Source organism: Centroberyx affinis, unplaced genomic scaffold, assembly GCF_046629955.1.
Source record: "Centroberyx affinis isolate AG114_WGS23_722 - 3 ecotype Tasmania unplaced genomic scaffold, CSIRO-AGI_Caff_v1 ptg000421l_1, whole genome shotgun sequence".
Taxonomy (NCBI): Eukaryota; Metazoa; Chordata; class Actinopteri; order Beryciformes; family Berycidae; genus Centroberyx; species Centroberyx affinis.
Window position 1 is genome coordinate 85,001 of NW_027279086.1, and position 25,299 is coordinate 110,299.

A 25,299-nucleotide genomic window follows, 5' to 3' on the forward strand; every position below is an offset into this window, starting at 1 on the left:
GGAGCGCTGCTTGGCCGGGGGACTCGGGCTGGACACCTCGCCTCTCTCACGGTCCCGGTCCCGGTCCACCACGCACACCCCGGCGGAGTGCTCTCCTCCCAGGTCGGCGACCGGCGCGCTCGGCCCCGTTTCCATGACGAGACTGGACCTGAAAAGCGTCTGTATCTCCCTCTCCCTCCGTCTCCTGTTACTTACGACACTTCTTTCCTTCTTTTCACTCTCCTTTCTTTCTGTTTTATCCTCCGTCTTGTCCTCCTCTCTCTCACTTGGTGCGCACCTGTCGCCGGTGGAGAGGAGCGCGTCTGGGTTTGTCCGCCTGCATCTCCGCCTCATTAACTCACATCATCTCCCGATTATCTCGCACCAAGAAGTCCGCTTTACCAAGACTGGATCCGACTAGATTACTGCTATCAAAGAGAGAGAGAGAGGGGGAGAGAGAGAGAGAGAGAGAGAGGGAGAGAGAGTGATGTAGAAAGAGGGAGAGGGAGAGAGAGCAGAGAAAGAGTAGAATGTCTCCAGTACTCCAGGTTCCCGTCACAGTAATCCTCAAATAAATGATCGTACTCTGGCTTCCAGCCCCGGTTTGGTGACTTCCTCCAGGCTGAATGTCTATCTATAAACTTCTTAGACACACTTTTTCATATTGGTTACAAACGGGACAGCCGGTTCAGTCTCCACCACATGGCCAAACTACCGAATGTGAAATGTTATCGCCGTCTCTCTGGTTGTCTAAATATAAAACGGTCTGTCCTTCTGATCCCCTCCTCTGCCCGCCGGCCGCTCAAGCAGCTCGTGCAGCCAAGTTATTATGATCACCCCGCTGCAAAAAGTATCCCTATTAACGAGTCATTTCATCTAGTATTGAGTCTAATCTAATTTCAGAGAATGAAAATCTGCCAGCGGGCTGAGATAATTACTTTTTTCCAAATGCAAATTAACTTATTTCAGGAATTGACTTGAATCGAGTGTCATTTTCTTTTATGATTGGGCTTATTCTGCCTTTGTTTCGGTGCATTGAGTCTTGAATCTGGAAAAATCCTTAAACAAATTAACCTGCATTGGAAACAAGAGGATTTATCTCTGCACTCGCAATTTTGTTTTGTTTGCAAGTAGAGATCAATACTATATCTAATAATTTAGATAACAAAGGAAATACGATTTGAAGACTGGATACCAGACTAAATGATTATAGTTAAGATGGATATTTTCTGCAGTGTTCACACATTCCCCTGCAGAACAGAACCGGGGCCAAAAGCTCCATGCAGACCGGATGAATGCACTCCGTTACGCGCCGGTATGTGTTGGTACCGGGACCTTGTTGATTGCCAAAGGCGATCTATCATACTGTCACTGGCCTATGACACTGACAAGCACACTGGTTCCCAAATTTGGGTCCACCAGGGTTTGGGTGAAGGGGTTCAGGGTCTCCAGAAAAAATAGTAGGCCTAACAGTTCTTTTTGAAGGTTTTACTGGACTCTTTGAGGAGCTGTCTGAAACTGCCTGTAAAAAAGCATGGATTTTTCAGTTGTCTTCATTAAACATCTGTGATCATACTGTATAATATAAATAGTGTCAATTTTATCTTATTTTACTGAGTATCTTCAAGGATTCTTTCAAATTCTTTCCCACTTTGGGAACTAACTTATGGCTTTACACCAGCAGCCCATTTAACCTTCAGATTACAATTTGTTGAGGCCCATAAGGAGTGTCTTTCTTTTTTACCATTCAGTTTCTTTGGTCAGTTTTTCGTGAGGAGTTAATGCTGTTGCAGTGGTTTTGTATTGCAGTTTTAGTGGAAGTTTAGGGATGATTCCCCTCAGGACTTTCACTTCTCCTTTTGTCTGCTCAGACCTTCAATGACCTAAGACTAGGTCCAGTTTCCATCTGTCGCACAGACAGAGACAGAGAGAGAGAGAGAGAGAGAGAGAGAGAGAGAGAGAGAGAGAGAGAGAGAGAGAGCCTTTATCTGGCTGGCACACACACACACACACACACACACAGACGTAGTGCTCTATGGCAGTCATTCATGCAAGACTACACTCTAACAAATGATGTGCTGGCTCAACGCAAAAAAATTGAGGTAACAATTTCCATGGATTTTTTTAAGTTATTTCAACTTAGCTAGTATTAAGTACATGCCACAAGACTTTTCTAGTTAGGCCAACTCAGTTACTTTAGTTCAATGAACATAATTTGCCTATTCCTCTACAAGCTTATTTAAGTTAAACCAACTTAATTTTAATTGTGTTAAAATTACTCCTTTTAGTTAATCTAACTTATTTATTTTCCTTTCATTCTACTCAGAAATGTCCATGGAAATTGTTACCTCATTTTTTTTATGTTGAGCCAGCACAATTTTTTTTGTACAAGAACTTATTTATCTAAGTCAGAAAATATCGCACATTGAAATTCCACTTTTATGATCTGTTTATTCAAACAGCCAGCATCTCACTTAGATGTGAACATTTGCGCAGTGTGACATTTTAAGTTACAGCCTACATTGCTTTGAACTAGGTGTAAACTCAACAGTACACCTACATGCACAAGGCCTATACACATTGCAAATAATGTAATTTAAATGATGGCCAATATGCTCAAAGTATTCTCTTTCTGTGGAGATAGTGTTTAAGGGGCAACATGGACATTTAAATGACAGTACAGTGGGCGCTGTCACTGTCTCACGGGTGGAGTGACTTCTTGACAGGTGGGTTCGCAGGCTGCCCCATGTTTTAAATGAGCAATAGCACTCCCAGTAAAGACAAGGGAGAGATTCTCCACCATGACCATGTCTAAGTCTATAATGCTTTAGCAGATCTGTCTTTCTTGGTGATTCAAATTTGCACAATTTACAGGACCACTTCATTTTTGAAAACTAGCAGTTCTGTTCAAATAACTTAAATTAAGGTCAATCAGAAAGCTATGATGCCTACAACTTGCAACTTAATAACAATACATTTGATTGAACTGTTTTTTCTAGATGGAAAACAAAAGAAAATTCACACAAACCACTGCAACGAAATGGGCAGGGAGAAATACACATGCGCTGTTAACAACAGCAACTAAGACATCAATATTCTTGTCGTCAATGTGGATTTTGGTGCTGCAATGGCTGACTAAAACAAACCGAATGAGTGCAGTAACCTACAACGGCCTAGCCATGAGGCTATTGCTGCTCAAACACTACAAGTTTTAAATAAATTTTAAAGAAACAAAGTTAACCAGTGCCAAACAACATTTGCAACCTAAAAAACAAAAAATAGCAATACGGTTAGACCTAAGCTATGATGCCTACAACTTGCAACTTAATAACAATAAATTTGATTTAACTGTTTTTTTCAAGATGGAAAACAAAAGAAAATTCACACAAACTACTGCAACGAAATAGGCAGGGAGAAATACACATGCGCTGTTAACAACAGCAACTCAATATTCGGTTGTACGGCTAGACCGAATTACTAGGAGTTACTGCTAGCTTACACAGTAGGCTAGCACTGCTGACCAAGAAAAATCACCTAGTGTTGTGTAAAACTATTTCTTATACTGACTACTGATTAGCTGCTGTGACTAATATGAGTCAATTTTTACTCACCAGACCGCAAAGTTAGCAGATGTGTGCTGTGCTCACTCGTGTCCTCCACTTCCATCTGGCAATGCCGCATGGTCTGTTCGCGCTCAGCCTTGTACTCAGCTAATTAAGTAACATGGACATGGATTTTTAAGTTGTGCAAACTGAATACACCTACATGTTGAGTTGAGGCAGAAATATCTGTTGAAAATCCATGCATTATTGAGTTAAAACTTTTTTATTTATTTTCAGTTAGACAAACTTATTAAATTAAGTTATCAACTCATTATAATGTCTAAACATAACAACCTTATTTTTTTATACAGAAAAAGCTGTTGATTTTGAGCTGTACCTACTAACTCCATGAATCATTTCTTAGAGTGTACCAATTACTTGAACCAACAGAGTAAAGAGCAATGGAATGGAACATAATGCTCCAATGCATGTAAAGTGCGTGCACACACACACACACACACACACACACACACACACACACACACACACGCTTCACTGACAGACAGACAGACACTTCAATGCGAATATTTGTTTTTGTGTCTGTTTTTTTTATTAAAATCTGCACACGTACAGTACATAATAGCATCTTTATTACACTGAAATACAGTATAAAAGTATATATATTTATCACTATCCTGGAGACAAAGGACCAAGTCAAGAAAACAACTTGTAGCCTTAGTTGTAGCAGTTTTCTCTTTGTCGTAAGAAAGAAAGAAAGAAAGATGGACACAAAGAAAGAAAGAAAGAAAGAAAGAAAGAAAGAAAGAAGGAGAAAGAAAGATTTGGAGTCAGAAACAGGAAGGCCACAGTGACGGGTTGCCATAGATTCTGTGCACGTATAAGGAAGGGAGGCAAACGATGACACATGCTCACACACACACACCCACACCCACACCCACACACACACAATTTTGTCTTACTACACTTGTGAGGACCTTCCATTGACTACATTCATTCGGTGACCCTTAACCCTAAACCCAAGTCCAAACCCTAAACTATCCTTAACCCTTCACCTAATCTAAACCTGAAGCCTGAAACGCACTGGAAGCGTCAGGTGCGTTTGATTTTGGAAGCGTCAGAGAGGTTTTTCATGAGGTTTCTGGAGTCGCAGAGCAAAAGGAATAAGGTAAGATTGTGCAAGTTTTCCAGAAGGCAATGTTCTCAATGTAATAATTACCTATATGTCTGTGTTACAATGCATACTCTTTTTATAAAGTTCAAATTTGCAGGCATATATTACAGGGCATTTTTGGATTTCGTTATTTAGTGCCCATTAGCAGCTCGCCAAGTCGGTTAGTTTGTGAAGTTTTATCAAGCTACATACTGAGGGAAGGAGCCTGTAATGTGAGCCTAATGTTAGCCTGTTAGCTTCTCCACAGGTGTAGTATATGACTGCAAATGATAAATTTATAAATGTAAGGAGAAAAGAGAGATTATATTGCAGGTAGAGTTTATGTCATGACAAGATATATGAATCATCGTGGTGGCAAAGTGCAAATGCCAGTGCCTCAACGTTGATGTTTCATATCTCCCGCCTGCTGTTACCATAGAAACATCAAATGATGTCTGTCAAAAGTTCGGCCCTTAATCCTAATCCTACTCTTACCCCTAAACCCAAATCCTGACCCTAAACTAAACAAAAATGTCCCCACTCCAAAGGTCTAAAACTCTGGTTCTCACAAGGATAGAAATACAAGAACACACACTCACACACACACACACACACACACACACACACACACGGATAAGAGGCGAAGGCCGCAGAGTGGACACAGAACAGCACAGAGGTCATCCGAACCAACCAGGCTAAGGAGGTTGAGTTCCAAGTTTTCTTCACACCTAGAAACAACAACAGTACCGGTGAGGTTGCCAGGACAACCGCAGCTCTGTGTCATCGTTCTGTAACCGTGGCAACACACAGCGACAGGCCGAGGTCAGTACCAGTGGCACGGCGAGCTCCAAAAAGATAGCAGTAAACAAACAGAGAAGCCTCTTCAAAAGAAACAAACATAGTGAAGTAAACACAGGATAAGGCGGCGCAAGGGGAGCGGGGGGGGGAGGTGGCTGATTCCATGGTGCTGTATTGTTGTTGATGTTGTTCATGATGTTGTTGTTGACATTTGGCACAACACTTGTTTGGCTGAGTGTCTCGGCCAACACTGGCAATGTCTTCAAATGCCGGCCTCCGATGTGGTGATGTCATCAGAGTGTGCCGATAAGGATGCTTTTTGTTTTCATTTCGGCAGGTTCTTCTTTATGTGCTCTACTTCCATCTGTTGAACACACACACACAGGGATAAGTTATTTTCCTGTTACTTTTGAAGAATTTAGCTGACAGTCTTAAGTCCTGTCTGGACGGCATTAGTGTTACCAAAGGAGGTGTGGGGATTAGCATGTTTTTATATCAGGACGCCAGGGATTTTAGAACATCTGGAACAAACATGTCTGTCATTTTCTCTCTGATGTCCTGGAGTAATCTACTGTTTCAGGCAAGTATAAGTACGTATGTATAACCAGTGGTGTGGTAGAGCAGCATCACTCATTAGATTAGATTAGATTAGATTAGATAAAATAAGATAAAATAAGATAAGATAAAATAAGATAAGATAAAATAAAATAAAATAAAATAAAATAAGATAAGATAAAATAAGATTAGATTAGATTAGATTAGATAAAATAAGATAAGATAAGATACAATAAGATAAGATAAGATAAAATAGGATAAGATAAAATAAGATTAGATTAGATTAGATTAGAGTAAACTTTATTGATCCCAGTGGGGAAATAAGGTTGTTGCAGCTGCAAAAGTAATAAGATTCAGCAGGGAAAAAATATATATATGTATAGAATAGAAAATAAGCAAAATAAGAAAGAGAGAGTGAATTTAAGTACGGTTTGGTGGTAAAAAAAAAAAAAAAATAGAAAAACAGAGAAAACAGTGGAAAAGAGTGCAGGAGCTGCTGCATCTGGCATTGATGACATGACATGAGTCACTTGAGGTGACGCTGTGTGGCGGGTGCCTGCCATCCGGTCTGAAATTACGGATGTGCTCGGGGAAAATCAAATTACCGACCTCCCCTGGTATTATTGATGCCATCCGGAGGAGGCTTCATCCAGAGCAGCTTACAATGAGTGGAACATGTAGGGGGTTTGGTGTCTTGCTCTAGGTCTAAGGACGCTTTGACAGGACACATGGCTGTTTTTTCAGGGATTGAACCTACCAGACCGCCCTGCTGCCCAGAAGCATCAGGCTGGTCAGGAGGTCCTTTGCTAGTTCAATCCCCAGGACCAACAGATGCCAAAATGACCTTAAGCAAAGACATCTGACCCTCACAGTTATCAGTCCCTCATGCATATAATTAACAAACCTGTTGCATTGTTAAGAAATTAGCTTTGTTTTCAGAGGGCATTTTTTGCCCCCTTGATCAGATCTTCAGAGCATATTGGTCTTTTTCAGGAGCAGTTTTTTTTAACCATGTAATACATTTGCATTGCATATTGGCAAATATACACTCAATATCTACCACTACGATTTGTTTTATTTTAAATCATATATACCATCATATAAATAGGCTAACAATCCAAGACATTTTCTACTGCTTAAGGCTGCATGCTTGGTTGTTGTAGCAAAAACCGCTCAATTTTTCTCGATTCAGAGCCTACTGCGTCCATGAATCACCTACAGTGGCCCACGGGGGACAAGTGTGTGAAAGTGTGTGAAACACAGGGTACTCCTAATTATCAGAGGCATTTCTTGCCCCCTCGTTGTTCATTTCACAGGTATTTTATTAATTTCCAATGACATTTTTGCCCTGAGTCCCTGTTTTTTTTTTTTTTGACCGTGCACATTTCTGACCCTGCTTTGATCCAATCAGCGTTGTCTCTGTCCTTGTACACCGCACACATAAAGTAGATATCAGAATAAATCATACACACACATCTTGACTCTCACCTGTAAACTAATACGAATCTGCTTCTCCTCGTCCAGCTCACTAGCCAGTTGCTTCATCTCCTGCCTGAAATACACAAATGTACACAAACACATCACCGTCAGACTCTGATGCATCCCATACACACACACACTACACACACACACACACACACACACACACACACACACACCTGTGCTGGCTCTTCAGCAGATCTACGGAGGCCCTGAGGTCTCTGAGCTGGTGTCTGAGCTCCTCCAGCGTGGGCGGGGTCAGAGGTGAAAGCCGGAGCTCGGGGGAGGGGCTCAGAGCCGAGGAGGAGGAAGGAGAGGCGGAGCGGTGGCCCGGGCTGTTGGGCGGCGGCAGGACAGCCGGCTTCGGGGGCAACACCGATTTACTGTCAGGAACCTGAGGGTGAACATGCAAACATACAGGCAGATCAGGGATGAGAAGAATTTGAATATCTTCTCCATTTGTTTATGCTTTTTCTGACCAGAATCCAGACTGAGCTTAAGAATCTAACCAGCATCCGGTCAAACCAGCTTCTACACAAACATACATGTTGCAGACAAGCAACATGGAACAATATTCAAAAGTAAATTTACAGTCAAAATCACATGAAAGATAAGTGCAAAGTGAAAAATTATGCAATTTGTAAGACTTGAAATGTTGCTTAACGGTTAACATAAATCAAGAAGATAACATTTCTTATTGATTATTAATGATTATGAATGCTCATTTACTGAAACCCTTCTTATGAAAAGTTTGTCATCATTCAATACTACACTAACCCACACTAAGCTTTAAAGCTCATGTGTCTAGGTGGGAAAAAATGCAGCTGAACCCATTTTTCAAACCCAAGAATAACTAAGAAACTAGTATAATTCCAACTAACAGAAGAGTTAATTCCAAATTGAGATATCCCCCCTTTTAAAAATGTAAATATCAATATTAATAGTTATTTACATTACATTAGCTATCTTGAGACATTTTCTTACAATATACTAACATTTTAGAGGATGCAATTATTCCCCTTTGCTGAAATACTGAGGAATAAACATCAAGCAGCATTGTTCTTTTCTAAAATGGATATATAATGTGTACATGTGTACAAAAAAAAAAATGCAATTTTAACACTGTTCAGAAACTTGTTGAAAATCTATGGAGTGGTGCCCTCTGCTGGACGAAGCGGTAATGTGTATGTGTGTGTGTGTGTGTCTGTGTGTGTGTGTGTGTCTTACAGATATGGTGGGAACTCCTTTCCTCCGCGAAACCTCCACAGATCTGGCGGGGAGAGACTCCTGCTCCTCCTTCCCTCTCTCCTTCTCCTTCCTCTCCTCCTCCACTGTGGGGGAGTCCAGCAGGTCGGGACTGGACAGGGACGACTGAGAGGGAGGGAGAGAGAGAGAGAGAGAGAGAGAGAGAGAGAGAGAGAGAGACAGAGAGAGAGATATCACATTTCATCGTCCTTGGGCTTGTTTTGCCTTTTAACATCCAGGTGTGTGTGTGTGTGTGTGTGTGTGTGTAGGTGTGTGTGTGTGTGTGTGTGTGTGTGAGAGAGTGTGTGTATGTGTTTGGAAGCGACTGTGCTGTGGATGCAAGGTCTACTAGGGTTCAACTGATGTGGGTTTTTTAAAAGACAATAAGGCTAAGAAAACATGTTATTGGCCGAGAGTCGCAGTTCATACCATAAGAAAACACATCAAATAAAGAATTATATAAAAACATCTTTTACAATACAAACATCAGCTAAAAATTTCAATAGTTCCCATGAGTGGTGTTAAATGAGTGGTTTACTCTGTAATATTACTCAACATGCACCTCTTTACCTTCTTCTTAAAAGACCTTAAACTGACAGTCTGTTTGATTTGCAAGTCCAGCTTGTTCCATTCTGAGGCTCTCTGATATGCAAATATACATTTGCAAGGCAGGTTGTAAATCTGTGGCTAATCATTGGCTACGCTGCCCCTGGTGTTATGGCTATGACCAGATAGCTGATATTTTCTACCAATATTCAACATCTTTAAAACTGACTATTTTAGGAGTGCCCTGGCTTTTTGGGGTCATCTTCCCCAATAACTGACGAGAGGATTGGCACCAAAATCATCTCTATGTAGGGCTGACCTTTAGCATAGGCTCATGTGTCATGTGACAGCTAAAGTTTTTGTGCTTGTAATGGGCTTCACTTATAATGAAAATGATATTTTGTTTTCAGAAGTTGTGAATCTACAGGTCATAGAATAAAAAACAAAACCAACTTTGGATTACTAAAAGGTTTATCTTCATACTTTGGATGATGCTATTCGCCTACATTTACTTACTATATATATAGTATTTATACTGTATGCTAAAGCTTTAGCATGCGTACCAGAAAAAAAGCTACTGCATCTACTGGAGACAGAGATGATTTTGGTGTCAATCATCTCATCAGTTATTGGGTAAGGTGATCGACGGGTCAAACTCCCAAAAAGTCGGAGTGAAACTATCAACTAACTCCCCAACACTGTGCTTTTATTCATCTGTCCTTCACTCACTGGTGTGATGATCTGTGAGCGCGGCCGGCGGTCTGTGACTCTCGGCCGTGACACCGTCGGATGATTCAGCTTCTCTGTTGATGCGACCACTGCATCCAAGTCCATATCTGCACACACACACACACACACACATTATGAAACTTGAGAAGCCAAATGCATTGCATCACACCCCACCAGAAACAGACAAAACACAAAACACATGATGAAGGGAGGCATACGCAGAAGAAAGCAAAACAAGCTTCACACTTGTGCAGAGAGGCAGAAAGAGAGAGCGCCTACAGTTTCTGATGCATCACCATCTCCTGATCTGATTGGTGGATGCTCCTGTCAGTCAAACTCACCAGTGTCATGTGACCTGTCAGAGGCAGAATCTGGTGTCGAAGCCCCGCCCTCAGACTTAGGGCTTTCACACCTGAGCAGGTAAACCATATGACAAGATTAGTGTGGGTGCACTCATGTATGTGTGGATGTGTGTGTGTGTGTGTGTGTGTGTGTGTGTGTGTGTGTGTGTGTACTGACGCTATAGTGGGCGGTCTCTCGGGGCGCCGCGGGGGTTGGGTGGAGGAGGAGGCGCTTGTCTTTGGGGGGAGGGGTTTCTTGGGAGGGATAGACGGGAGGGCAGGCTTAGGGATGTCTCCAACCTTCACCTCCTCACCTACACACACACACACACACACACACACACACACACACAATCACACACACACAAACATAAACATAAACATAAACATAAACACACAGAGGTATTCAAACACAGGGGAAAAGCAACATGCAACAACTGTTGATCTGATAGAGAAAACAGGTTTTTAAGACATAGCAGACATAAGCACACACATACAGGGGGAGTGTGACTCCAAGACACACACACACTCACACACACACACACACATACACAGGTAAGAGCCAGGTAGGAGGAGAGTGTTGGAGGCTGGAGCAGCAGCAGTAACAGGGTCTAAGTTAGACCCAGGTGGACTAAAGCAGGCTGAAGCAGACTGGCAGAGACTGAAACAGGGAGTAGAGCGGTCTGAAGCCGCTGTGGGCAACAGAGGATGGGAAGGAAGAACGAAGGAGAGCTGAAGAAAAAGCTTGGAGGACCGTAGGGGATGAAGAAGATTAGGAAGATCAAGTGTAATGGCGGTGGTACTAGTGTTCTGTTTTGGTTTGTTGTTTTATGTGCATCCCACAAAAAATGTCCATCTTAAAAAGTAATTTAATCTTGTGTTGAGAATTAAAATATGATTTTTCTTGAATCAAGTAAAAGTACATGCCAATAGGGTGAGATGATGTCACTTTTTTTTCAAAATAATTTGTCTGGTTTTAAGAATTTTCTCAAAACATGCAGCCATGTAGTAAGACAGACCACTCCATCTATTTCAAGATAGCCTACTGTCACATCTTGTCACATCAATGATCTCACTACAAAGGCACTTTTACACCCGTTTTAAGAAAAAATAGATCAAATACTTCTTAAAATGGAGATTATTGTGTAAGCCATTTCTAATGCATGTACCTGCATGTAGCTTAGGGTTGTGCAACTAAGGTGCATTGTGTAGCATTTTTAAACATCAGTATATCATTGTCAAATTAATTGTGATACCCTGGTATAATTACCGTAAATAAATGAGATCATGGTTGAGATGATTGGTCTCACACCAGTGGTATTGTTAGTGCTAGTGTTTCTTAAAATTAAGACGCAAAGAGGATGGTACATCTTTGCTTCTTCAGTCAAAGGTTTTCTCTTTGGCTTTACTGGAGAGGATAAACATGTTGGAAGTGATCTGCCTGTCACTTGTTCCACCATCTGCCACTGCAAGAAACTCTAAAAAGCTGTAGCTCGGTTTGCGCTGGAAGAACAGCACCATGATGTATCATTACAGCAGAAGCGATATCATTAATATTAGCTGTGTTGCAGTGATGTGAACAGAGCGGCAGGAAGTAGCAAGAAGCTGCAGAGCGCTGCAGGCTGAAGGTGGCTGAAGAGGCCCAGAGAGTCCAGACTGTACCTCGGTCCTGGTCCCTCTGGGGCAGATGCTCAGGACGCTCCGGAGGAACCTTCTTGACCTCCGACTTTTTCTCTACAGGTCAGAGTTCACACAGGGGGGTCACCTCAGGTCACAGCGACATCATCACAAACCCTCGCTAATGCTATCACCCTCTTCATCAGTCGGCTGATTTACTTTTTCTTGACTGGTTTTCACTTCTGTCTCATTTTTATTGATCTCTCTTTCTCTTTCTCTCTCTCTCAGAATACACAAATATGCATGCACACCAGTTTATGCATTGACAACAAGGCAGATGAGCTGGGAGGAGAGGAGAGGAGAGGAGAGGAGAGGAGAGGAGAGGAGAGGAGAGGAGAGGAGAGGAGAGGAGAGGAGAGGAGAGGAGAGGAGAGGAAAGGAAAGGAAGGGAAAGGAAAGAAAAGAAAAGGAAATGAGGAAGAGGAGAGAAGAGGGGAGGAAAACAACAACGATGAAAGGAGAGGTGAGGGATGAGATGAAAAGAAGAAAAGAGAGGAAATTCATGAAGAGGAAAGGAAAGCAGAGAGGAGAGGAGAGGAGAGGAGAGGAGAGGAGTTACCTGTGGTGTGTTTAGCTGAGGGTGCGCTGGGAGGAGGCGGCTTCTTTGGTCTCTGGAAACACACACACACACACACACATTACACATTACACATTACACACAGCCTTAAAATACTGCAAGCACGTGTCGATTCTTGTGTGCCAACATTACCTCTTTCTCCACTTCAGGAACAAGCATCTTGACAAAGTTGTCGGGGAAGACACCTTGCCTTCCCCCGATCTCTCCCATCCACCAGCCTGCGTCAGCACAGTCCTGGACAACACACACAAAGACAGAGATTAGACACACACATAGACACACACACATATATGCAATCACACCTACAGTTTGTTTCCTTTGGTCAGAACCCATCGCTCAAAAAATGACCAATTACAAGCAAACCACAGCTTGTAAACAAAAGTCACATGGACTCACAAGCAGCTCGTTTATTGGAGAATTTTGGTAACTTTATCTAAGCATGATGGACTTGTCTCCGCTCTTTGCCATGATTTACCCTCTCTGGTGCTCACACTAGGTAAGAATACATGAATAAATAGCTGAATATGAGCGTCAGTCGAGACTGCAGTTTGCCCTCGGTTCATTTTGTTGTTAGATAAATGCTGGCTATCAGATGTCACCATTCGTCTCCTTATACCCACAACACCGAGCATGGTTTTGTGTTGTTTCCTGTAGCTGGTTATGTTCTCACTCCTGACAAACCACACTGCAGTTTGTTTGGAAGAGGTGTGAGACACATTTTCAAGCAGCCTCAGTGTGGTTATTTTTTATTATTAGAGTTTGAATGTCATTGTAAACATCCAAACATCCAAATATGAGACACGAAACAGATGCACCCATAATACTGTACACGTCAACATGCACACTGACTCACCTTGCTGATAATGGCAACGATCTCCCCCTCTTTGATTGACAGCTCGTCTTCATTCTGTGCTTCGTATGGAAAGAGGACTTTGCACAGCTCCCGCCCTGAGAGCCAATCAGATTACGGACAAAGTCAGACTGGGCCATCAAACAAAACTAGTAGAGCAGGATTGGACCAAGTTGTAATTAGGAACCCGAGTCGAGGGTACGACACCTGCACAGGATGAATTAGCTGGCGAGAGACTTAGCATAGTGTAATAATGCATGAAAGGGCATTCATCACCATAATACCAATAATCACAGCGTCAAATGTCCTTTAGAATATTATGGCTTTTATACGACGGTAACCCCATCATCATGTGTAAAATAAATACAATAAAAACCCAAGAAACATCACTGACTGCAACCAGTTCCATTGTTGATAAAGCTCGTCTTGCTGTGCTTTAGGGGATTTATCTTTGACCAATCATTACTCATTATTCATTGGAATGAGCCAATCTTTCCAGCTCTTCCTCTTAACTGAGAATAAGGAAACCGCAGACTGTGAATGTCCAAACTGCAATATAGTTGGGTATATTTGTCACTGTTTAAAGCTGCACAAGGCGAGAGATTTTGAGATTTTGTCTCTCGGACCCAAATCTGAGAATATTTTTATTGTTAGATATGATTTTGTCCAGAATTCCATGACTATCTGTATTGTAGGCAGAGAGATAACAGTCAAACTATGACCAAAATAGACTTTTCTTCTACACTCTTCACTCTACACACTTCTTGTAAATGAAATAATACTGAAGTTTAACAATACATCAATTTGCTGGGGACCCCCCTGGAACACCCTCAAGGACCCATGGTGGTCCCCCGGACCCCATGTTGAGAACCAGTGGTTTAGGAGATATCACCGACAACAGAATTTGATTTGGGCAAAAAAGGGTGAATCTACAGCGTCTCCATTAGTGAGGATGGGACCACTTTGTGATTTAGGCTGATAAGACGGGTGTATTTTTAGATAAACATCTTGCCTAGAGAAGCTTTAAGCCTAAAATGGGATGGCTATTGAGCAAAACACTGGAGGGACTCATCTGAATTTATGTCAGTCATGCTTGTAAGAGGGATTAGTGTGATTGAATGACTGTTGAACCTGGTGAGCACATGCAGTATCATTCAAAAACCCCATGATTGACGATGCAGGCATGCTGCGATCGACCGGTGGGACACAAACCCCATGTTGGCCACACCTGAGCTAGATAAACGATAAACTCCTCCCCCTCACCTTTCACTTTGCTGTCAGGTTCAGCCTTCATGGTTTCAGGGGCAACGCTGGCTGCTTTCCCCACGTGAGCCTGAGGGAGGAGAAGATGGGAGAAAAAAGTGTTTAGTTTTAGAGACCTGCAAGGAAGAATCCACCCCCTCACACTGTTAGACATCATCAATCTTTGATCAATGCATTGCAGGAGTTGTTTTGTAATTTTTTGGTGTACCATCTTTCCCTCATCCTGCCTCGTCTACTGCAGCTAGTGGTTTCCTGCATTTCTGAGAACAACAACAACAATTTCTGTCAACAACCTCCAGCATTAGTAAGAGCAGGAGAGAGTTTTTCAAGTTTAGACAAAGTTGAGAAAATATGAAAAGAGAGAAGAGCCCTTACTCAAAATACAACATGACTTGTGGCTGCAAGGCATTCTGGTCTATTGAGGCTACTGTGGGTGGAGAAATTGGTCTCTCACCAAAACCCTGATGTTTATGGTTTAAGATAGTTGAACATTGTTCTTCTGTTAAACTCCATTGTAGCTGCACTGGAAATATCTCTAGTCTATGTTTGGCCAGTTATCCACAAGAATAAGAAAAATACACCACCAAAGAAGTAAAGTACATTACAAATGGCTGTTATTAAGAGTGTTAGAGTGTTATAGGGTGGATTTTCCCTTTCATAAGTAAACTATACTACATTACAGTATATGAAATTTTGGCTGTGTGTGTGTCTGTGTGTGTCTAGTCTCATATTAAACAAACTCCTTTGCGTTCTAATAAAGCAGAGGAATTATTATTCCAAGTCCTACTTGGAATAATGCATTTATTCCAATGAACAGGACAGTTTTGACAATTCCCATCAATTCTAAAGCGCAAAAATCGGTGAGCTGACTTGACGATGAAGCGAGGTGTGTGTGTGTGTGTGTGTGTGTGTGTGTGTGTGTGCGTATATGTGTATGTGTAGGTTGTTAAAAGGGCCGTTGTTTTCTGGTTGGAGTGGATCCCTAGACTGTGTTTGTGGAACCAGGGTGGCTCTTCCACAGGAAACACACACACACACACACACACACACACATACACACACACACATACACACATACACAGGGCCCGGTCTGTCCCGAACACACGCAGCTCTGTTCGGTCGAGAGAAACCGCACCACCCCCCCTCCAGCTCCACTAATCTCCCTCTTTTCTCTCACCAACCCTCCCCCCCATCCTCTCTCCCTCTCTCTCTCTCTCTCTCTCTCTCTCTCTCTCTCTCTCTCCCCTCCCTCCCTCACTTCTCTCCCTTCCTAATGAGACCCATGTGGAGCCACGAGCCTTGAGCCATCATTACAACATCACAGGGAGTTTTTCCATGTCCAAGTATCCACGCTGTACCCATTCTGAACTTTGTATAGGTACTAGGGTTCGACCGATATAGGTTTTTAAAGGCCAACAACAATACCGCTACTTTTGGATTGAAGCTGCTAATAGCTGGACTGGTGTGCCCTTTTCGTGCCCCCAAAAAAACACAACAATTCAATGTTTCCCCCAGAATTGTATTCTTGTCAGGGTGGAAAAGCCTCTGAAACAGCATTTTCATCATCATATGACACTAAAGCTGCAGTCACACCAGGCGTGTTTGCAGCGGTTTATTGAGACTGCAGCGTTTACTCCTTTGGTTTGTTTGGACAGGGGAGAACAATGCCGTTCAGCAAATAACCGCAGCGAAACCGCCTAAAAATGTGAGTCTCAGCCCTCTTCCAAGCGATCTGTGGTTTGTTAGGAGTGAGAATGTAATCCAAACCAACTACAGGAAATGACCCCAAAAACACAAGGTTTTATCTGTGCAAGGAGACGGGTGTTGACATCTGATAGCCTCATGCTTGGAAAGCCTAGCATAACAAAATGGACAAACCATAGTCTGGACTTGATATTATATCATATTCAGCTATGTCTTCACATGTTCTTTCCTGGTTTGAACACCAGACAAGGGAAATTACAGCAAAGAGTGCAGATAGTGCAGACAGGAAGTTAAATCAGGGGTTTTTTAAACCCACCATCAAAATCTCTAACCTGGCAGGATGACAGGTTACCAAAACTGTCCAATAAACAAGCTGCTTCTGAGTCCATGTGACTTTTGTTTACAAGCCCTGATTTGCTTGTAACTGGGCAATGTGAACCTAAATGAACAAAATACAACAAAGTAAACTTTTCCACTATGGTTTGGACCAAGAAAAACAAAGTGTAGCGGTGATCACACCCTGAAACTCTCCACTGAAACCCCTAATGATGAGGTTCTTTTAGGTGGATTAGCAGCTCATTGCAGGTTTTTACAGCCTGCCATCCTGAAGCTGTTCGGTGAAATACTCGGTGAAATAAAATGATTTCTCAGCTCAGCCATTTGAAATTAAAGAAATACTAATAAAACATATTCAATGGCTGTTGTCAGGGAGGAAACCTTCATCATTTCAGCAGTGGATGACATTGCCTGACCGATATCTGGCCAGTGTATCAGCAAACATATATATCGGTCTAACCTTAGGTGCGGTGCAGTATCAGCAGCACCTTTGATTTTTCCAGTATAGAGATGACACTCTTGCCATCGTCCTTTTAAAATATGCTTGGGTGCCTTACCAGCACGCTTCCAATGCACAAAACACCATGGAGAAGCACAACACACTGTGCTAGTACAGGATGGTTCACTAATGAAGTGGAGAAAACATCAGAGAAACAGCTGGGTCCTGCTTTGTGCCTCAGGGGAAAACAGCTTCCTCTCACCTACTAACCACATACACATACACATATATATCACCACTATACACCTTAGTACCACCACCTTATTCTCTATTATTATCAGCATGAAATAGAAGCTGTACAGTCTTCATAAGGTTAGCATGGGGACAGCAATAAATCTCAGTACTTGGATGTACAAGGACATTGTTTTCAAACTTACTGTACCTCCACTCATGTTTTTAAGCAGACCAATGCTTTACTCTCTACCAATGCCATCCATTGCTCTCAAGCTGACTGTAAGAATAAGAATCAGAATCGCTTTATTCGCCAAGTGCAATAAATACACAAGAGTTTTTCTTGGCCTAGTGCCTCTAAATATTTTTTAATATAACCCAATAACTCAAACCAGAGGGTGTTTTGATGCGGGGCTGAAAGTGACGGCATTTCCTTCGCAGGGTTGGAAGAAGGAGAATGGGATCACATCCATTGACTTTACAGGAATCTGAAGTACAAAATATGAAAAGTTGTCCAATCAATAACTATAATAAATAGACAGGGATTTGATGGCACTGATGCAGAGGCATATCAACAACTGTGTAGCAGTAGAAACACAGTAGAGACTGACATAGGCACAGGCTAATATTGGACTTTTATTAAATAACAGATATTGTCCAGTCAATCAGCATGATGGAGGTTCATCAACAGCTACTAAAAAAGCGATATAATTTTATTTTCTTCACACATTTTAGTAATTAATTCAATTGTGCAGTATGTTTTTTTGGTAGCAATGTATCCAGGAGTTTCCCTCACCATTGAATAGCCTGTAGCCTTTCTACTAGCCCACCGAAAAGGATTGCATTAGTCTGGGCTTCAGTGGAAAGTTTTAGTGTCACATGATGGTCTAAATGCTGCTTCGGGGGCTTTTCCACCCCGACAAGAATACAATTCTCAGGGAAACACTGAATCCTTGTTAGTTTTTGGCATGAATATGGGCAAGATATTGAATATTGGCACATAATATGGGCAGCTTCAATCCAAAATGATCAGTGTCGCCCTTCAAAGCCCCATATCGGTACACATATCACTACAAACATACTGTAAATTCAGCATTTGCTCACTGTGTGCCTCCACCCATGTTGCACAGTGGACTGGTCAGGCGGCTCAGTCATGAAGAGACGTGGCTTTGTGTGACTCAGCGTTTCAACCCCCCCCCCACACACACACACACACCCTGCACCCCGCCCCCCCCCCTACAGGATGGAGACAGCCTGTCATCACCCCCTCCAGAGCCTCATTAGGCACCGGAGAGACTACACTACCCATAAAGCCACATTACAGCCCCCCTCCCCGCTCAGCAGGACAGCCTGACAAACATCCTTCAACACAGGCACACACACACTCATTATGATGACTGATGTGGCTTTTTGAAGGACAATGCCGATATTTTTGGATTGAAGCTTGTGTCAAAATTCAATATCTTTAAATTTGACCATTTTTATGCCAAAAAAAATCCAAAAATTCCACAAATTGTCTCCCCCAGAATTATATTCTTGGTAGGGTGGAAACATCTCTGAAACAACATGGGACACTAAAACTCTCCATTGAAACCCAGACTAATGACCACACCTATTCAACTGTAGGGGAAACTCTGGGATATATTGCTACTGTACCTTTAAATGAAGAATTAATTTACCAAAAATATACTGAAGAATTGAATGAATGACTAAAACATGCAACGACAATACAATTTTACTGCAGATTTTACAGACTGTTTTTAGGTAGCTGTTGTGAGGGAGGAACCGGCATCATTCCGGTTGACTGGCTGATATCTAATACTTAACAAAAGGCCAATATCGGCCTGATATATTGGCAAACCAACCTATCAGTCTAACCTAAGTAGAACACACTCACATGCTCCCAGGCTTTCACCCACACCATTACCCGCAAAACAAAACCTGACAGGCTCCTCTCACCTTCTGTGACCAGCCAAATGCCACCAAGGCTAAACCACAGCAGTTACTGTAAAACACAGCTTCAACTCATGTATGAAAAGAGAAACGAGAGAGAGAATCAGAGGGCAAAGAAGGTGAGAGAGAAAAGGGGAAGTACCGGTGTCAGTGGGTGACAGAAGAGGGAAAGAAAAACCTAAATTAAAAGAGAGAGAGGAGAAGAGATTGAGAAAGATTGACCCTACCGTTCTCCTCTGGTTCCAGTCACAGACAGACACACACACACAGCCTTGCTACATCGGCCCAGCCAGCGGGCGACAGTGTGCGAATATGTAAACGTCAGTGAAAAACTGTATCACCTCCCTCCTCTTTCCTCTCCCTCTCTCTCTCTCTCTCTCTCTCTCCCTCCCTCCTTCTCCCCTGTGGAGCTCTCACTTCTGCTTTGCTTGTCAAATCCCCGCAGGATGTGTGTGTTTGTGTGTGTGTGTGTGTGTGTGTGTGTGAACATAAAAACCACTTCCTGTGCTGTGAAACTGAAACAGAGGAAGGGGAGGGGCCAAGGCTAGGACTTCCTTCCCTCAATACAATGACCATAGTATCAAAAAATGTATGAAGTAAGAGCCGTGTCTGTGTGTGTGTGTGTGTGTGTGTGTGTGTGTGTGTGTCACCTTGTCCCCCTCTGAGTCTATTTCCATGGAGCGAGGTCTGAGCTTGATGGGTTGGTCTTTGAAGATGTCACCAAAGCCAAACCCTCGGACCTGCAGACGGATAAAAAAAAAAAGCACTCTTCAGACTGAGAGGGATTAAATGATATAAACAAAATGACTATTGAAATTTAAGATTGAAGAAATGTAAGAAATGCAATATTTAACATGAGAACCATTTGATATTAAAGGTGCCACCTGTAGCATTTTTAAACATCAATATATCATTGTCAAATTAGTTCTGATACCTTGGTAGAATTACCGTAAACAAACGAGACCATGGTCGAGACGATTGGTTGCCTCTATCTCACACCAGTGGTGTTGTTAGTGTTTCTCAAAATAAAGACTACGGGCCTTATCTTACACCCGGAGCAAAGCGCAGCACAAGTGTCATTGCTAGTTTCCGACAGACGCAGTTGTCATTTTCACGCCCAGCGCCCATGTTGTTTAAATAGCAAATGTACTTGCGCCCATCTTTGCGCCCATGGCCGTGTTGGTCTTAAAATGAGGTGTGGTCAGGCGCATCGGGTTGCTATCTTGAGGCAGCGGAAAGCGATTGCGCCACTGACCAACAAAAATCTGGTCTAAAGTCTGGCGCAGTATTTTCCTGCTATTTAATGGGCGCATTATTCAGAAAGTAAGATGCGTCTCTCTCTCTCTCTCTCTCTCTCTCTCTCTCAAACACACACCCACACAACGTTACCATGCAAAATAGAAAAATAGGATCATCTACTATGAAAATTTGCACTTTACTTCGTTCCTGACATGTATTTTGTTGCCAAATTGCCATATGCTTTCACCATTACACAATGCCAAATGCCAAAAACTACGTGTCCCTCTCACCATTACGCAGTCCCAAATGCGCAACGTGCATGTCCCGTTAACCATCATCACACATTGCCAATTGCTAGATATGCAACCTACAACCAAGAAAAACAACACAGTAAATATGTAAAAAGCACAGCCCAACAAAAAGTCATGAAAATAAACTGCAAAGGCATCTTACCTTCACCCGATGCATTAGGCATTAGGCATTAGGCCTACCCGACACACACACACACATCGCCATCGCGCACGAGCAGATCCGTTTCCTCAGCAGAAAACCGTTCGTTTCTCCAACTTGCCGAATCCGCCATTTAAATGCGCCAAGGTGCAAGCGCACCTTCTTCTTAAAGGGAATGGAAGATGACACTCTGATTGGTTGAGTTCATGTTACGCCCAAAACACACCTATGATTAAGGGACTTAGTACAACCCCTTTGTGCCTTACTTTGTGCCCACATTGTGCGTCGTTTAACTAGCAATTTGGATTTGGACATGCCCTAAATGCACTTGCACCATACGCTATAGACCATGCGCCATGGATCGTTTAAATAGGGCCCATCATTTCCCATAAACCCTGTTGCTTTCTGTCACAAAGAGGATGCTGCTACTCACCCCCCCTCTCCCCATCCACCTCACTAGCATGTGTTTTTTTCTCTTTTGCTCTACTAAAGAGGATAAACATGTTGGAAGTGATTTCTCCATCAGTCTTTCACTCGTTCAGCCTGACAGCTTTAGCTCTGTTTGCTCCGGGAGAACAGCGCCCTCTTCCTGTTTTGTGCAATGCAGGAAATTTCCCGTTAAATCCAAACCAGTCTTACATAATGTAAAATGCAGTATAGAGGCTGGTAGAGGCTGCCAATCACCTTGCCAATAGTTTCATTTCGAGGGCTTGGAGCCAAAGGGGCGTAAGTGCGTTATAGTAGATTTTACAGGAGAGCCAAAACAAATTTTGATCAAACTTGGATCAGCTGCCGTTACCACATACTAAGCACAATATTTTACCTTTTTGTGTTATCAGATTGAGATAGATTACTATAAAAACAATACTGCTACAGTTTAAGTTGAATTATATTTGTTAACTGAAATACGCCTTTTTGGCACAAACATTGTCCCAATACAGCCATGCAGAATATGGGCGTATGTAAGTAAACAATTGTAAAACATTCATTTTAATACAAATCTAGCAATTACACTTCAATCAACACTGAAATATAAAACAAGATCAGAATGAATATCTTTATCTTCTAATGCTCAGCTTCTAGTAATGCTCAGCAAAGGCCGTAGGCAAATTGATATCAAATTGATTGATAATTTTTTTTCTGTTAAAAACTTTTAATAAACCTTTTTAATAAACCTCTATAGACATAAAAAACTACTTTTGATTCTACACTACTACTTTTTTATTCTTTTGCTAGTATAATACATATTTGTATGTGTCCCAGGACACGTCACTTATTGAAGTATCCTGGGACACATTCAGAGACCTGTAAAACTCCTCATAACACTGAGGGAGAACTTCAGCTACCAGCAGTCTGACTACCAGAGCTCATCTTGACCAGTTCACACTCCTAACATTATAAAATAACATTTTGAATCTATTGGCCTAAGTATTTCATGGGAATATTAACATATTTACATTCATCTAATATTGACCTAGAATATTAATTAGGATACTAACCCTAACCCTAACCCTAGGATACTAAAAATGATGTGATCATGCTGCCATGCTAGCATTACTTCCGTCAGCATGCATTTTGAGTTGACCTAAGTGCTGTTAGAATCCTCTACCCACAATGCTTGTTCAGTGTCAAAAGTGGGGTTTTGCTTGGTGTCAAAAGGGCGTAAGTGCAGTTACGCCCTTTTGGCAGCAAACAAACCCCTACTTTTACTGTTACGGCTTTCAGTTTTTGTTTAATTAAAACTTATGGGTCATGATTTCAGTTGTGTACTTTTGGCACTGAAAAGATCTCACTGACTGAGACATTTCAATTGATATATAATACTCATATTCACCCAAAATTGCACTTACGCCCCTAAGCCCTCGATGTGTTTATGGTAATTATACTCAAATGTCTCAAAATGTATGTGGCAATAATTTATGTATATTAGATGTTAAAATGCTGCACTTAGCACCTTTAATATACTACTCTTAAAAAACATTTTATGACATAAAATGTTTACTGTTGGTTACCAAATAGATAGATAGATAGATAGATAGATAGATAGATAGATAGATAGATAGATAGATTGATAGATTGATTGATGACCTTCTTGGGCTGGATTTCTCCTGACCCCATATCAGACCGACTGTCCCCTCCATCGCTCTCACTGCCTGGGCTGTCCTTACCTACACACACACACACACACACACACACACACACACAGTATATCTTAGTGAAACATGTTTCCCCTTAGGAGACACTTCTGAAAACAGAGATTTAGCAGAATCACAATTTCAACTGTTTTTAAAAAAGACATACACACACACTGCTATACTTGCATATAAACAAATAAAACTAACATACTCAATGCAGCTTGTTGCAGCTGACAATGTCTACAGTTACACTTGTTCAATGCGGCTTTTATCATCTGTTAATTCTGGGAAACATTAAGTGACAGATCTGGACACACAGAGAGGGGATTTAGCTCACACTGCTTTCGTATCTTCAAAACCAGATATGGAAGTTGTCAGGTTTGCGCTGTGATCGTAATTCTGTGTAACCTGGACACAATCCACCCACAGTGCCGCATACAAGTAATGCAGACAGAGATTTAAATAAATGCAGCCACAGGAGAAGCATAACAGACATTTTCAGGCCAAGTATGGATATAGAGCAATGTGAGCTCATAAAATCCAATCTTATCCACATGGCAAAACACATCACTTACTGTCTGCTAGAGGATTTTTCCCTGAATAGACCTACCAGACACCCAGTGTTCAGAACAGAAAATGTAATTTTTCATGAACTGGCTATAGGTTGAATCACTATTGTGTTATATATGAAAATGTCACTGATTATTACTTTAAAACTCAGATCTCAAAATTCACCTTTAAACGACAAGTGTAACCGTAGCCAGTTACTACACTATGTCTATGGGAGTGCCGTCCTGCATTCTGATTGGCTGAGACTCACTGGTGCGGCTGCTGCGGAGCTCCTCCTGCGAGGTGGGCGTGTCCAGAGGGGGCGTGTCCGACTCCGCCAGGAACTCTCTGGTGAAGTTGGAGGGAAACATCCCAGTCTTCCCATGGAGAACTCCCTCCCACCAGCCCTCCTCCACCTGAACACACACACACACACACACACACACACACACACAAACACACACACACAGTAACACACATGCATACAGAGAAACCAGACACAAATTTGTACACATTTGCACATGTGCACACACACAAAAAACATATCCACACACATGTACACACACATACACAAAAGATATATCCATATACACACACATATGCACACAAAGACACCCAGAAACACACACACAACAACGTAAAAACATACATACACACAAACACAAATACACAGAAAAACAAACACTTAATAAAGAGTTCACAAATTGAAGAGTTCCATTTTAGAAAAATAGCTTAAGTTCATCCCTCAACATCTCTACAATATAGGGGATCCAAAAGTGTCATCACTTTGTCAAACAAGGACTATAGTGAAGCAACTGACAAGAATTTGGTCAGAATCGATCAGTATGATGGTAAAAGATGGGAAAACAGAATCCAGGTCGACAATGTCCTGAGTTCTGCTTTAAGTTTCCTCATGAATATAAAAAAAAACATGAGAGGCAGGAGAGTGTCAAGTTTCTCACCTCCGCTACAATCTCAATGACGTCTCCTATCTTCAGCTCTAGCTCATCCTCGTTCTGCGGCATGTAGCTGAACGCAGCTTTACACCTCCGCTTACGGATCTGCTCTCCTGCAGCACACACACACACATACACACACACACACACACACACACACACACAAAGTACATGTAGAAACATAAATACATATTTGACTTATGCCTCACATACTTAGCTGATGCTCTTATCCACAATCCTTGACAATTAGGTCAAGGTTCACCGACTTACTCAAAGTCACATGACTGATGTCTAACACATTGGCCATGGTGGGGGTCAAGCCTGTGACCTTTCAGTTACGGGACGGTCTCGCTACCCTGCACCAGCACCAACTGATTCCCACTGGCCTTACATTTGTTCGCCTTACGCTCATTAGCATTCTCATTATTCATGACTTATTCCAAGCTGTGGTACTGTATATGAAGGCGTATATATACTGTATGTGTCTGCTATTCCTCTTTTGTCCACCAGGTGTCTCTCCTCCTCGTCTCAGATTTCGAGGTATCACATCATGTA

At 42.0% G+C, this 25,299-nt stretch overlaps 2 protein-coding genes across 2 annotated transcripts in view; both read right to left on the reverse strand.

The window, feature by feature from the left end:
- map3k15 (mitogen-activated protein kinase kinase kinase 15) overlaps positions 1–331 on the reverse strand; it is a 29,204-nt gene extending 28,873 nt beyond the window's left edge. Inside the window, exon 1 of the mRNA XM_071516653.1 lies at positions 1–331. This exon is cut by the window's left edge and continues 181 nt beyond it. Coding sequence (XP_071372754.1) covers positions 1–135 — 135 coding nt within the window. The 5' untranslated portion in view covers positions 136–331.
- Positions 332–5,150: 4,819 nt separating this feature from the next.
- Positions 5,151–25,175, reverse strand: sh3kbp1 (SH3-domain kinase binding protein 1). The gene is made up of 17 exons (XM_071516655.1): positions 25,100–25,175; positions 24,751–24,857; positions 24,060–24,204; positions 23,193–23,272; positions 20,066–20,155; positions 14,753–14,822; positions 13,493–13,587; positions 12,772–12,873; positions 12,622–12,673; positions 12,048–12,119; positions 10,564–10,699; positions 10,386–10,456; positions 10,045–10,151; positions 8,752–8,895; positions 7,704–7,918; positions 7,534–7,597; positions 5,151–5,854 (listed from the first exon to the last, which is right to left on the reverse strand). Exons 1-17 carry the CDS (start codon positions 25,173–25,175, stop codon positions 5,816–5,818), a joined length of 1,665 nt encoding a protein of 554 aa, XP_071372756.1. The 3' UTR covers positions 5,151–5,815.
- Between the last annotated feature and the right edge of the window lie 124 nt (positions 25,176–25,299).